Source organism: Mya arenaria, chromosome 11 (assembly GCF_026914265.1).
Source record: "Mya arenaria isolate MELC-2E11 chromosome 11, ASM2691426v1".
Classification (NCBI taxonomy): domain Eukaryota; kingdom Metazoa; phylum Mollusca; class Bivalvia; order Myida; family Myidae; genus Mya; species Mya arenaria.
The window spans coordinates 29,319,272-29,335,172 of record NC_069132.1 but is presented as its reverse complement, the minus strand read 5'-3'; the positions used below and the strand labels follow the sequence as shown (position 1 = coordinate 29,335,172).

The following is a 15,901-nucleotide window of genomic DNA, read 5'->3' as shown; positions in this document are numbered from 1 at the left end:
CCGTAGAAGACCTGTAGTAAGGGGAGGAATGAACCGTAGAAAAATTGCAATGAGAAGAAGAAGGCATCGTATAAGAATGCACCGTATAAGAATGAACCGTAGAAAAATTGCACTGAGAAGAAGAAGGCATCGTATAAGAATGCACCGTATAAGAATGCACCGTATAAGAATGCACCGTAGAAGAATTGCGATGAGAAGGAGAAGGCACCGTATAAGAATGAACCGTAGAAGAATTGCAATGCAAAGAAGAAAGAACCGTAAAAGACAGGGATTAGTAAGAAAAAAGAACCGTAGAAGACCTGTAGTAAGGGGAGGAAAGAATCGTAGAAAAATTGCACTGAGAAGAAGGCATCGTATAAGAATGCACCGTATAAGAATGCATCGTATAAGAATGCACCGTATAAGAATGAAACGTAGAAGAATTGCAATGATGAGAAGAAGAAAAATTGCAATGAGAAGAAGAAGGCATCGTATAAGAATGCACCGTATAAGAATGCACCGTAGAAGAATTGCGATGAGAAGGAGAAGGCACCGTATAAGAATGAACCGTAGAAGAATTGCAATGCAAAGAAGAAAGAACCGTAAAAGACAGGGATTAGTAAGAAGAAAGAACCGTAGAAGACCTGTAGTAAGGGGAGGAAAGAATCGTAGAAAAATTGCACTGAGAAGAAGAAGGCATCGTATAAGAATGCACCGTAGAAGAATTGCAATGAGAAGAAGAAGGCATCGTATAAGAATGCACCGTAGAAGAATTGCAATGAGAAGGAGAATGCACCGTATAAGAATGCATCGTAGAAGAATTGCAATGAGAAGGAGAATGCACCGTATAAGAATGCATCGTAGAAGAATGCACCGTATAAGAATGCACCGTAGAAGAATTGCAATGAGAAGGAGAATGCACCGTATAAGAATGCATCGTAGAAGAATTGCAATGAGAAGAAGGAACCGTAGAAGACTTGCAATGAGAAGGAGAAGGAACCGTAGAAGACGTGGAAGGAGAAATGGTAAGTATGGTAGCCTTCTTTCAGACAAATAAAAAGTGATTTCAAATAAAACCAACAACAACAAAAAATAACATGAAAACCTAGATTGAAAATTACAGGGTTAGTAGGTGAACCGATTTGAGAGATTGGGAATTTTCGCGTCAATTTTGGCCAAATTGGGAAATTCTTCATGAATAATTACGAAGGATAAAATTTATATATATTATATTAAAATGAATGGCATTGGTATTTTCAACATAATATTCACTGACTCTGTTAGCATCTTACATTGCTTAAGCCCTTGTTTTACCTCTTTGAAATAGTCAATTGTTTGATTTAAAAGCTCAGAGATCTGTCCACTTGATGATGCATACAATTCTCATCAATGCATCAAAATTACTGAGGAATCGGGACCAGGATACTATATAACATACATGCCATATTTCAGACTGCAACTGATCAAAAGCAATTGAATATTTTTTGTAAAATTTCATCAATTTCTTTCGTTTTGTCATTCATCAACAATTTTATACACAATCATTATAAATAAATGAAGACTTGTTCATTTCACCACGTTGTCTACTTTTAGTTTCACTTCTCAGTTCTGTCATTTTCCGATATTGGCAATGAAGGCATGACAAAGAACGGCATTGTCTATTAGTTATTTTAATCCCCTTCTGCACCGAATAATTTGCTGTCAACTGATGACACATGATTTTAACACAATGTGAAGAACTCTTAATTTGTTACATGCTCTCTGATTGGATTAAAAATATGGTTCAACCAATGAAAATCCACCTTTCACTGTGACCCAGATATAACATCATTGTAAGTTTGTGAATACACGCTTGCATGAATTTCCTGCATTTTAAAGAAAAGTACAGTTCTGTTGCATTAAATTGGAATTAACCCTTAAAAAATATCTGCGAAAACACTTTTTTTTGTTTGTATTTGTTTATTTTTGATATAACAAGCAACTTGCTATGACAATCTCTGATATCTCCATTTTCCCGTCGTGTCAAACTTTTTCCCTTGGTAGCAAAAACAACTTAAAAAAATAATTTCATGCGGTATAGTCAGGTGATATATCATTTTAAAGGTTACGTCATTACAAACTCAAATATGCATATCTTTTAAATATCCATCAATTTTTGACAGAATTATGGCCCTTTTAATTTTACATTTTTATCCATTTTTCTGCCAAAATAGGTCAAATTCAAAACCTCGAAATTTAAATGAAATAAATAATGTAAAACAACACATTTTGTTTTTTTTTCTATAAATTTAATACACATTTCTAAATTTCAGAGCTTAAACAATGTTTAAGCAAATTATTGCATACCAGACGTGTGTTTCCGGTCATGTGACCGGTGCTGGAAAAACTAATCTTTCACCCCCCATGTAAGATGAGTCACGCGCAACAACGCGCCTCTTCTTTTTTCTTTTATTGTATGGTTTATGATAAGTATATTTTGCAATTTCAATAAAGCGGAATCAAAAATATAAGATTATAATACTTTTAATTGAAATTGAAAATAAATAATCGTAAAAGCGTGAATTTTATAGGAACTATTTGACCTCGATAGTGATTTAAAATTACTGCGCTTTATGATGTCAGTACATAACGTCGCACTCGCTTTTTGGTAAAATGTACAATAGTGCGTTTTGTACGTCAATTTTTCCACAAATTCATAATTTTAGGTATGCAAGAAAATAATTATATCGATCATGTTTTTCCGGTGCTGATCGAAAATTCCGACCCTCGGGCACGCTGCGTGACAGGTAACTCGGCAAGCCTCTTTACTGGCTTAGGTGCGTGCCTTTGGGTTGGATTTTTTTCTATCCGTACTGGAAACACATGATAGATACTTATATTCACGTTCAAAAAATGAAGAAAAAATGTTTATTTTTAAGAAATTTTAAAAATGCCGTATATTTTGAAGAATGAGCTAGCAATAAGGTAAAAGTCAAAGAACATTTAAATTCTTCCATTCACTGATGGACTGTTACGCTTTTACAATTAATAGAATTATAAATAGGAAGATTAAAGGCAAACAAAAAATTAGTTTCCATGGTAACCTTTCAATAAAAATACAAAAAAATGCTAGGAAACCTCGCTTTTTGTTAAAAAAGAGAATTATGTAACTATATCTTGCATTGATTTGCCTGACAATTGTAAAAAAGTGAACTTATACCCATCTAGCAATTCTGAATATTTTAATATAAGTATGACATTGTCAGCAATTTTCAAGGTTAAATAATAAATACAATTGTATACCCAGTATGACCAAATGCATAGAAAATAACAGGAACATTTTATTGACTGAAGCCGACATGTTCAAAAAGTATCACATTGAAAATACTAAGATTTGTAGACAACAATGACAGTTTCCTAAGAACACTAGACTATGGTTACCATGGCAACTGTTTAAAAAAAATTTTTTTTAAATTGACATGGTAACTATAAACACGAATAATACCACTTATTGTTTAGAAACAATCAAAAGGACAACATTTCTGCTTCACACCAAATTTTAAATACTTGTGGTTAATTATTTGAATCAAAATGTGCATATAGAATTGGAATCAAAATGTCCATATATGTATTTGTAAACATGCATTACATGTGAAGTTTTACACATAAAAAGACAACATTTAAAATGGAAATATTTTCACTCTTTAATCACTCAAAAACGAAGGAACTGTTCGTGCTGTATTTGGAAGTGCAGTTACTTCTAATTGCAAAGATTAATCCTCTTTGCTCTACACTGTAATCTTGGATATTGCAGGAATTCTGTGAGACACTTCATAGTATGACTGTTGCATGATAGAACCACTGTCAAATACTGAAAAATACTGTCAAATTACACCAAGCTGATTTTTTCTCAGAAACCATCATGAGCCTGAAAATATAACGAAGGAATGTGTTGATTTTAATACACATGTACACAAAAGACACTACATGCATTCAGTGTATAATTATGGCAACATACATATACAGATGTATACATACAGTGTAAAAAGGTTTTAACACAATAAATTATGGGAATACATTATGTTTCCAAATATTATCATGATAAAGTTGACATAAATACAGAGAGAAGTAAGGATTTTCTAATTTAAAACTTCATTCTGTTCAACATTTTTGTCCACTTTTTGTACATGGCAAATTACATTTTCTTTATAATAATTTATTTTTCCTTTCCAACTTATTCCTCAAAAAGGTCCACATTATATTTTTAATAGAGCAAAAAAATACAATTTGACAAAAAAAGTACATACAATTAGGTTTCTGAATCTGCATCAGTCAAGCGAGAGTGAAACTGAAAGTAAAAAGAAACATATTAAAGATAATTATGTATTATTCAGAGAGGGACTACTATATGTATATATATATGTAATGAGGTTTGCTGTCTAATCACAGTTTTGTATTCATCAGAATCAATTTAAGAATCGATTCAAATTCACAGCTCAAAACAAAATGTCAAATTAAAAGCATTTATTTTACAAATAATAAAATGTGTCATCATACAAAATTTATATCACAGTAAATATAGAGTTCTCAATAATTTACAAGAAGGTATATATTCAAAGAAGATTAAGCAAATGGCATGTTCATGAGAATTACTCTCTATTGTCCCTGATCTTCCCTTTCTCGGGCTTGTGTTTCCTTTTTATTAATTACTTAATCAATCGCTGCCACCATCCAAGATAATACTTGGAACAATAAAGAAGAATATAAACGTTTCTATCACTTTATTTTCACAAACACACTAACACTTTATTTTCACAAACACACACCAAAGCGTTTAATTTAGAATTTATAGTTATTTTAGAGCGTCTTAGAATTTCAGATATTTCAGTGACCTAAGTCTTAAAGTTCCTTAAGAAAAATAAAGCCAAAAGAGAGAGAGAGATCAACCGAGAGCTCCTGACAGAGATCCTGAGCTACTTTGCCTGCTTCTTTATACCAATATCTTCTCTACCAATTGCATAACAGACCCAAAGTCAGCTGATCAAAAAGTTCTCTCAAGAGTTTCTTGATGTAACTTACATAATAGTTGGGGTAACTTACATACTAGTTGGGGTAACTTACATACTAGTTGGGGTAACTTACATACTAGTTGGGGTAACTTACATACTAGTTGGGGTAACTTACATACTAGTTGGGGTAACTTACATACTAGTTGGGGTAACTTACATACTAGTTGGGGTAACTTACATAATAGTTGGGGTAACTTACATAATAGTTGGGGTAACTTATATACTAGTTGAGGTAACTTACATAATAGTTGGGGTAACTTACATACTAGTTGGGGTAACTTACATAATAGTTGGGGTAACTTACATACTAGTTGGGGTAACTTACATAATAGTTGGGGTAACTTACATACTAGTTGGGGTAACTTACATAATAGTTGGGGTAACTTACATACTAGTTGGGGTAACTTACATACTAGTTGGGGTAACTTACATACTAGTTGGGGTAACTTACATACTAGTTGAGGTAACTTACATACTAGTTGGGGTAACTTACATACTAGTTGAGGTAACTTACATACTAGTTGGGGTAACTTACATAATAGTTGGGGTAACTTACATACTAGTTGAGGTAACTTACATACTAGTTGGGGTAACTTACATACTAGTTGAGGTAACTTACATACTAGTTGGGGTAACTTACATACTAGTTGAGGTAACTTACATACTAGTTGGGGTAACTTACATACTAGTTGGGGTAACTTACATACTAGTTGGGGTAACTTACATACTAGTTGGGGTAACTTACATACTAGTTGGGGTAACTTACATACTAGTTGGGGTAACTTACATACTAGTTGGGGTAACTTACATACTAGTTGGGGTAACTTACATACTAGTTGGGGTAACTTACATACTAGTTGGGGTAACTTACATACTAGTTGGGGTAACTTACATACTAGTTGGGGTAACTTACATACTAGTTGAGGTAACTTACATACTAGTTGGGGTAACTTACATACTAGTTGGGGTAACTTACATACTAGTTGGGGTAACTTACATAATAGTTGGGGTAACTTACATACTAGTTGGGGTAACTTACATAATAGTTGGGGTAACTTACATAATAGTTGGGGTAACTTACATACTAGTTGGGGTAACTTACATAATAGTTGGGGTAACTTACATACTAGTTGGGGTAACTTACATAATAGTTAGGGTAACTTACATAATAGTTGGGGTAACTTACATACTAGTTAGGGTAACTTACATAATAGTTGGGGTAACTTACATAATAGTTGGGGTAACTTACATACTAGTTGGGGTAACTTACATAATAGTTGGGGTAAGTTACATACTAGTTGGGGTAACTTACATACTAGTTGGGGTAACTTACATACTAGTTGGGGTAACTTACATAATAGTTAGGGTAACTTACATACTAGTTGGGGTAACTTACATAATAGTTGGGGTAACTTACATAATAGTTGGGGTCCCTTGCATAATAGTTAGGGTAACTCTTTGATAATAGTTTGGGTCCCTAATGTAATGGTTGAGGTCTCTCAAGTATTTACTTATGTAATAGTTTGGGTTTCTTTAGTACTTGGTCACTAAATGTATTCATAATCATACTATTTCTACAAAACTGGGAAGGATAAGAGTGGCAAGAAGTAAAGTAAACAGTTCAGCTTCTATACTAAGAGGCTTACTTGATTATACAAATTTCATAAAGATGACACCATCTGTGCATAGAATACCAATAAGTAAAGCAAAAACTTACTTTGAGTAATTAACTATGTTTTTATTAATATGCTGTACTTTTAAAATTGCCACACTAAAGTAAATATGCATCTTTATTACCTCAGTTCTGCAATTCTTCCAATCATTCTGAGTGGCTGAAATTGAGTGGCATGGATGTATTCACTGGCTTTATATCTCACTGAAAGGAAGAAAAGGTTAAATAAAAAATGGAAAAAAGACCAATAAATGACAAAACTGACCATCCATGAATTGGCAAACTTACTAATGTGTTAAAATACTCACAAGATTCAGTTAAAAAAGTAAGAACAGCCATTCATGGAATGTGTAGTTAAAAATCATTTCAAATGAATAATCACAACATTGAGTTGAAAATTAATGACAGCAATCAAAATCCTTTAATAACTGGAATTCCAATAAATTTAAAGAGTACTAATCTTTGAAAAGTTGAATTAATTTTACAGAGAGTGATTTTATAATCGAAGTATACAGAACATAAAAATGTTTCCTGAAATTTACACCTTAAAACATTGATATGCTGAAATTTGACACTTTCCCATCATTATTAAAGTATTAGTTACTTAGTGATAATGTATGATCTATAAACACTTGAAATTGGTAGGCATCCACAATTAACTGTTTAGAAGATTAAAAAATGCTTACTTTCTGAAATAGTTTCAATTGTGAAATGCCTATATATAAGCCAGCCTGTATTTTTCTTATTAACCAATAAAACACTTAATGGAAACTTTGAGCTGTAATTTAACTAATTGATTTTTGGTTGTCGAGCTCTCTTAAGTTATTAAATATGGATTTGTCGGGCAATCCCATTGGCAGAAACATGCTCATAAATGATAACAAACTTCAGATTGACAGATTTCTAATAAATAATTTAGAATGGCTTTAATAAAAAATAACCGCCAATTCTCCATTAGTTTATTTACTTGTTTTAAAACCGAAAGTGACCAGATCCCTAAAGAACCCTGTCTGTTGATTTCATTAAAACCGATCACAATCTCCAAAATAAAAACATTTTCAAATGTCTGAAAATGTTTTATTTATTTGAATCATTAAACATTTGAACAATTTTCATGCAAAAGAATTAGAAACACCTAATAAATAGCAATCTAAATATAATAAAACAATGATATCATTATGCATAAACCTACCTCAATGTTTACTCAAAATAAATTCCTATTTACAAAGGTTGGCATTTTAAGTAAACAAAAAATTACTTCCTGGTTCATAATTGGATACTCTCGGCTAGGTTGCAATGGATAGTATCACTGTGTAAATGAATTTTCAGATATTATCCCCTGTTTTAGTTTTTGTAAAAATAAATGCAGAAAAACTACATAATAATTCATAAAAGCTATACTCACCGATGCAGGAGACGTCAATGTATCCTTGTCAAGTCACTGACAATCAAAACAATTCTTCAAATATTCGAAATCGGAAGTATTATATGTCAGTCCAAACGTCCCAAGATCGGCGGAAAAACGACATATTACAAAAAATGTTTGTGAAACTTTTTGCTCGATTTATTTTGTATCAACGAATTAAATAAAAGCCGTACTTCAGTTGATAGATAAATTATTCATGATTATTTTGGTACCATTTTCGGCATTAAGCATAAATATTTGCTGGAGTAATATCCATTTGAGAAAGGGTTGGTATTAGCATTGTGCAGAATAGGGAAGTGTAAAATACGTCGTCACACTGTTATTGCTACCCTTGGTTCCGAAATTTTTCCTTCTTTTTCTCTATAAATATATTCAGCATAATTTTTTTATGTTGATTTTTCTATCTGGACTTTTTCACTAAGTCCAGTCATATTTCAGTCCCTGTGGTCGAAATTCACACATTTTCTTGTTTTTTATATCAAACTGCAGATTGAGCTGTAGGTGCGAAATTATTCATGGCATTTTGAGGCATAATTTCCCTAAATTACTTTGTTGACAAAATAACAAACTGGCATAATTTTAAGTAAAATTGGTTAAGTGTGAATAATTAAAATTGTTTGTTTATGTTTTTGATTAAAGAAACTTATAGTACTCAAGTTCTTGATTTTTAGTTTATGTATAAAACATTGAATTTTTTTTGGTCCGATGACGTTCTCAAATGGGCCCAGAAAGAATAACTTTTAAATGTAAGATGTAACAAGTATCTATGACGTCGGTAAACAACGTTGCACGCGCTTTTTAGTGTAATTTTACAAAAGTGCTTTTTTTAAAGTCATTTTTCCACAAATTGATAAATTTAGATATGCAAGAAAAAATATCCATCATGTTTTTCCGGTCCGGATCGAAAAATCTGACCCTCGCGCACGCTGCGTGGCCGGTTACTCAGCAAGCCTTGTTACCAGCTTACGCACATGCCTTCGGGTTGGATTTTTTTTATCCGTACCGGAACACATGATAGATGCTTATAATCTTAATCCATTCTCCTCAATTACAATTTAATAATTGGTTCACAAAAGGACACTAACAAAACAGACTCTGGATCAATAACTTAAATAATACAAAACACAATTGATGTTACACAAATCAATTCACACTTACTGTTAACATTCCAATCATAGGCAATTTATAAGGATTTTGTGGCCAATTATGACGGTGGTGTTTTTCTTACCTTTCCCTTGTGATAAATTTTAAGAAGAGTTGGGGAAAACGGGAACGCCGATCCTCACTGACATGCCTTTTGGCTGTTGTCTATCCTGTAATAAATATCGTAATACTACTTCGTCACCTTCTGGCTGTCAAGTGAACCATTGCAATCGTAGCCAAAACATGTATTGTCAAAATTGATGATTGTTTTGATAAGGGTTGTAGCTGTTCGGATTAAAGCATGTTGGCTTTATTAACGCAACTGTCGGTAATTTGCCTTGCTTGCGGACTAGGCACGTTTAGCACGACAATCAATAAAGGCCTGGTGAAAACTCTGAGCGCTGGTCCATCCCATATCAGGTCGCTGAATATGGATTCCTTCGCCCTGTTGACCTCATATCGGGTCACCTACTAACCTTATAATGTCTATCATAATCATGTCGAAAACCTGTTTACATTTATCAAGAAGCCAACACCTGTTGGAAATGTTTCATTCATCAGAATCTGAAAAAAGACACCATTTTGGTACAATGTAAAGAATAGTGACCCAATGTGGAAAAATGTGAGGTGACAAGTGCTTGACCAATGATGTTTCGTCATTTGTGTTGGACATGTGGTATTTACTGAAAGAAAAAAGTTAGGGCACGTCTCAATTTAACGTGGGGTGGGGAGTTCATAAAATGAATTTCTGTATGTATGTGAAGTAAACCTTCTGACAGAGTGGCCTTTCTTCCACCTGCCCTAAAAATTCCAAGTCAATAATTGGTGGATTTTTTGTAGCTTTGAATAGGGTATGCTTGGTATACTGGCCTTAATGACAGGTTTAATTAGGGACATGTTAGAAAATCATTGCTTTTAAATTTTAGATTTATCATATGATTAGTAAATTGATGATGTGTCCGTCTGAACACAAAATTACTTTAAATTCACGGAAAAACAAGGGATCACTGATTAGTATAGAAACATAAATTTTTCGCATCCTTTATTAGGTTTAAAGTTATCGTCCCAGTGAATTGTCACTTCAGAAATGGTCAATTTCCATCATATTAAATATATTTAATTTCTTCATTAAAACAGTTATCCCTTTTAGTTTTTAAACTGCTAGAAGAGTTGAAACTAGGAGTTCAGTTTACATTTTTATAAAATAATATCACAATTTCTATACAAGAGTATTTTCGGAATTAGAAAAAAAGTGAAGGATTTTATCCATCAGGAACACTTTATTAAAAAGTTGATAATGGCCTTATTTTATCAAATTATTACAATATAAACTTTGATGTTTTTTAATACCAGGTCGAAAGAAGCGTTCTATACAGTTTCCGGAACAAATGGAAGACTTGAATATGAAACGTGGTAAGTATTTTGAAAAATTACTGGTTATTACTGGTGTTCCAACGAAGAGAATTTCACAAACTTATATTCATTGAAGTATAGATGAAATGGACATATGAGCATTTATTGTCCTTTGAAATATGTTGTGTAAAGTAATCAAAGAAAAGTATTCTATGCACAGAATTGATAAGAGGACAAAGCCTATAACAATAATTCTTAGAACACAGTGCAAAAGTAAAAATATACCACTTTTAGGTGTCTGCTATTCAAAGTAAATTGTCTAGGAATTGTATCGGATAACCTTGGAATTTGCTTCATCATGCTAAAACTTGAACTTTGGCATTTGTGTAATATGCTATTTAAGATGTTAACATGAATTTCGTATGCAACAATAGGTCCATAACTCTGGTTAATTTATCAAGTTGTTCATCTTGATTGACTCAGAAAAATGGAGAAAGGTTGGCAATTTCAGCTTGCTTTTCTCAGTTCTCTTTGATTTTATTTAGCTACGAAGACCCAACCTTCCTGCCCACAAATTTACACTGCCTCCACAGAAGGGAAATTCTGCTTCCTGACCTCGACAGAGCTAATGAAGTCAACCTCGGCTCAGCATTACTGTAACAAACATGGCGGAAACCTCGTGGCCATTGAAACTTCGGGGAAACAGTCGGCTGTACAAACCTTCTTGCAGAGTGAGGACATTTTACATTTTTTTCTCATTGATTAGGCCACAAAAAAACAACTGTTTCCCGTAACCCGACCGAACCTATTTTTTCCTCCCAGACTCTAATCTTATTTTAGGCATAAAGGTTAAAAATCAAAAATTAAATACAACATCGTTTTGTTATTTAGGTGTCTGGTCCTTGGCCTATTGCGATCATTCCTGATCTGTATTACTGAGACGGTTTGTCAATAGGAAACAAAATGTCAATACTGTCAGTGGACATCATAAAATTTCCCTGCTTATAAGATGGGAAAATTGGGTTCTCAATTTAAACCTGAAAGTTGGAGGCCCGTCTTACAAGTGGGGCTATAAGAAATTCAGAAAGACTCAAGAGAGAATCGGTAATATTCACCGAATATACGATGTTCGACTGACCAATCTATTGTCGGTTGATGACACCCCAATAAAAGTGACAAGTTCACAACCATCAGGCGACCATCTGCTTCGTTTTGCCACAATGAACACTCAATATCTTCTAAATGGCAAACGCTTGTTATCAGTCCAAGAACATGGTTGATCACAGGAGACACATTTTGCTGCCTTAATAATGAAAATATTTTGGATATTGTTCAACGTTTTATTTTTTCCATGTCCGAAATGAAACTTACTTATTTCTTGAGATAATTCTAGATTACAGTTAAAATGCAATTTTCTGCTGATTCTGTTTTGCAATGATTAAGAGAAAATAACATGCTGTTCCATTTTAGTAGTGTCACTGTGATATTTGATAGGGAAAATCGGAAAAACATGTGAATATGGTATATAATTTGTGTCGACGATTGTGCTGTGGACTGGTCAGAAGTTTTATTTAAAGGTCATATAATAAAACCAAAAACAAACTCATTGTCATGTTTCAGTTCAAAGACAGTTCATAGTACTGGTCTAGACTAATAGCTTTGTATGAATGGATATGGTGAAGGTTGACATAATAATACAGAAGATGTTCATTCTGTTTCAGGGAACCACTTCAACAAGGAGAAGATTTGGCTGTCCGACATCGCCAGCCTGGATGGAGTGAAAGTCTGGAGAATCAGCCAGAAGCCAGTAGACTTCAATAAATTTGAGGTACAGAGACGAAAAATGGAGTGGTAACCCCTATGATTGTTATATTTAAACAAAGGCACAACTGTAGTACCATACCCTTGGTGTCTTGTTTGGTATAGTGTTTTCTTGCATACCGGACATACATGTGTTTCCGGTCATGTGACCGGTGCTGGAAAAACTCATCTTACACCCCCCATGTAAGATGAGTCATGCGCAACAACGCGCCACTTCTTATTTCTTTTATTGCATGGTTTATAAAAAGTAATATTATACAATTTCAATAAAGCTCAATAAAAAATATAAGTATGCAATACTTTTAATTAAAATTGAAAATGAATAATCGTAAAAATGTGATTTTAAGAGGAACTTCTGGACGTCAATAGTGATTTAAATGACGTCAATAGTGATTTAAAATTACTGCGCTTTATTTCATGTCAGTTAACAATGTCGCACACGCTTTTTGGTGAAATGTACATAAGTGCTAATGATAGAAAAATCTGACCCTCGGGCATGCTGCGTGGCCGGTAACTCGGCAAGCCTCGTTACCGGCTTACACGTGTGCTCTCGGGTCGGATTTTTCTATCCGTACCGGAAACACCTGATAGATACTTATATTCATACAGAAACTTATTAGCTGGCCAAAGATGATTAAATAATATTTATTGAAAATTTGGCACACAAAATCATTTGGCCATATATATAGTAAGTCAATAGTCCATTTCACTCTGAATTTTATGAACCTGTGATGAAAAACAAAATTGTGTAATGGAGATTGGAGTGTGTGTAGTTATGGCCACAAAAAGGCACAAATTGCTTGATTAGGGGTTGTAACGACTTCCGCATATGTTTAGGATATACTCTTTTACAAAGAATGCTGAAACAAAGTGCAAAATGAGATGTTGAACTGTTGCAACAATGTCCAGGATGGCAAATTTGTTCGGCACATTTTGAGCGAAAAAGGATTTAAAAATATTCAATATTCCTATCATTAACATTCCAGGTTTGTTTTTGCGATGATTCATACCGGCTATTACTATATAAGTTTGATATGTATGCAAAATTTGAGCCAGCTAGACAAAAAACAGTTGTAGTTGTCCCCATATTTGATTGAACCTGGCAGTAGGATTTGTTATTTGTCCCAAGTTGTACCCATTATTACCACGCAATTGCGCTATGCACACTTATTCATCAGGATTTTATGCGAACGTGTGAACTATAACATAGTTAATCATAATTTCTACATGATTTCCTGATTTAAACTGATTGTGATTTTCAAAACTTTTTGTTCACTAGCAGGAATTCTACCAGCATTTGATAAGCCAACATAGTCATTATTTGCCGTGTGAATTGAAATACCCCAAATTTCAAAGTTTTACAGAGCCAGTGTGAAATGGGCTGTTAACTCCAGCTTGAATATTGTTGAGTCATGTCCCTTGATTTAAACAGACATTGTTTGGCAGCAGCATGTACAGCGATGATGTTCATTATCCAGACAAGGGTGAAGGCAATCTTTCTTTTTCAATAAAATTTATTCAGTGTGTGTATAGCACATGATAAATTGATAAAATACTCTTGGACATTTCAAAAGTGTTTGAACTTTTTTTTTCAGAACAAACAAATTCCATTTGATGACACCTGCATTCTTTTCGACGTATCCTCTGGATCCTGGATCAGTCAACCCTGCTCAGACACAGGCAGTTGGAAGAGACCCGAACACCATCGCGCCCTTTGTGAGCCAACAGAAAACCAGCAAATGAACACTTTGGTAAATAATGGACTAGACAGGCAGAAGCGTGACACTGCTGCTATTCATTCCGGGAAAGCGGATGAGAAAAATGTGTTCAAATCTCTGTCTTCAAATGTGAACTCTGCATTTGCTAAAATGAATACGGGACTGAAGAAAATGTTTGGATAAAAAAATTGGCATATTTACAGATGTGTATGTTGAGTAGGGTAAGTTGTGGAGTCGAGGCTTATGTAAGAAATAAATAAGTATTTCACTGGATAGGGAAACAGTGGGGAATCAAAAATGCCAAAAAAATCAGCCAATTATTAAAACTCATGATAAGAACAGTGGCCTATAAGTCATGTGGACAACACTGTGATATTTAAAAAAGTTATTGCTTTCTGACGAGCTCAAAAGATCCAGAAGTAAACAGATAGGAATGCATTTTGATGTATTCAAATATGTACATACTAGTTTCAATTTTCACAAGCTGATTGTTAACAAGTGATTTATACAAACCTAACACTGTGATAAAATTATTTAAAGAGTGCTAAATATGTTGTGTTGGCAATATTTAAAAAGATTTACCATACATTTTACTTTCTAATTTAATTTATAATCATAAGTATATTCTGAAGTATAGAAAACCATTTATGTAGATATCCATCAAATTAACAATGTGATATAAAAACTGTGATATTTTCATCAGTTTTCAGATTTTCAGACATGTGATAGATATATGTGATAAATTACCTTGTGATATTATACAGTTACATACATGTAATGTTTAACATGGAAGTATTTTGTTTAAAGCAGTATGTTTGAATGAACTGAGGGAACTGCCGGTATTAAATTGAATTTAAATGTTTTGTGTTGTTTTCTAAAATAAAATAATATTTTAATTACAATTCACTTTTTTCATTATTGCTGTATATGCTCGTGTATAATGGCATACAAGGAAGCTTATGATACTGACAGAATGACTCTTCATGATAGTGGCTTACTTGCTATAGTGGCTTACTTGCTATAGTGGCTTACTTGCTATAGTGGCTTACTTGCTATAGTGGCTTACTTGCTATAGTGGCTTACTTGCTATAGTGGCTAACTTGCTATAGTGGCTTACTTGCTATAGTGGCTTACTTGCTATAGTGGCTTACTTGCTATAGTGGCTTACTTGCTATAGTGGCTTACTTGCTATAGTGGCTTACTTGCTATAGTGGCTTACTTGCTATAGTGGCTTACTTGCTATAGTGGCTTACTTGCTATAGTGGCTTACTTGCTATAGTGGCTTACTTGCTATAGTGGCTTACTTGCTATACTAGATCAATGGCTTGAGCTTTGTATTTGGCATCTACTCTATATGCATAGATGTCAATGAAACTTTGGTCAAATGTTCACCACATCAAGGTTATGTACTCAACAGATGTGGGAACCACACAGTTCAAGGTCAAGGTTACAATATTCGGTCAAGGACTTGGAACAAACGTTATTTGTGTCTTCTACAACAGCTGATGACACTTTGGAAAATATTAAGAACAGTTTGAAAAACACTAGGTCCATTTGCGAAACCTTGAGTTAACTGTCCTCAATTTTTCTTCACTCATTGAAGGATATTGATGAAAGTATAAAGGATAATAGTTTTTTTTTCGGTGAGATATCATTAAGCTGTTAAGCATGTTAAAATATTTGGATTTTTTTTGAAAAACCGAAGTGGTTGGTTTAATGCTCATTGAAAGGAGAGCATAAT

At 33.6% G+C, this 15,901-nt stretch overlaps 1 protein-coding gene and 1 long non-coding RNA gene across 2 annotated transcripts; one reads left to right on the top strand and one right to left on the bottom strand.

Annotated features, from left to right (window-relative positions):
* Positions 1 to 892: 892 nt before the first annotated feature.
* LOC128209491 (uncharacterized) lies at positions 893 to 14,668 on the top strand. Its single transcript, XM_052913537.1, has 5 exons — positions 893 to 1,004; positions 10,622 to 10,681; positions 11,167 to 11,352; positions 12,343 to 12,449; positions 14,038 to 14,668. Exons 1-5 carry the CDS (start codon positions 896 to 898, stop codon positions 14,341 to 14,343), a joined length of 768 nt encoding a protein of 255 aa, XP_052769497.1. The 5' UTR covers positions 893 to 895; the 3' UTR covers positions 14,344 to 14,668.
* On the bottom strand, positions 2,002 to 7,959 carry LOC128209492 (uncharacterized). Its single transcript, XR_008257003.1, has 4 exons — positions 7,892 to 7,959; positions 6,825 to 6,903; positions 4,266 to 4,306; positions 2,002 to 3,886 (listed from the first exon to the last, which is right to left on the bottom strand). It is a non-coding gene; the product is annotated as an uncharacterized LOC128209492 (long non-coding RNA).
* Positions 14,669 to 15,901: the final 1,233 nt, after the last annotated feature.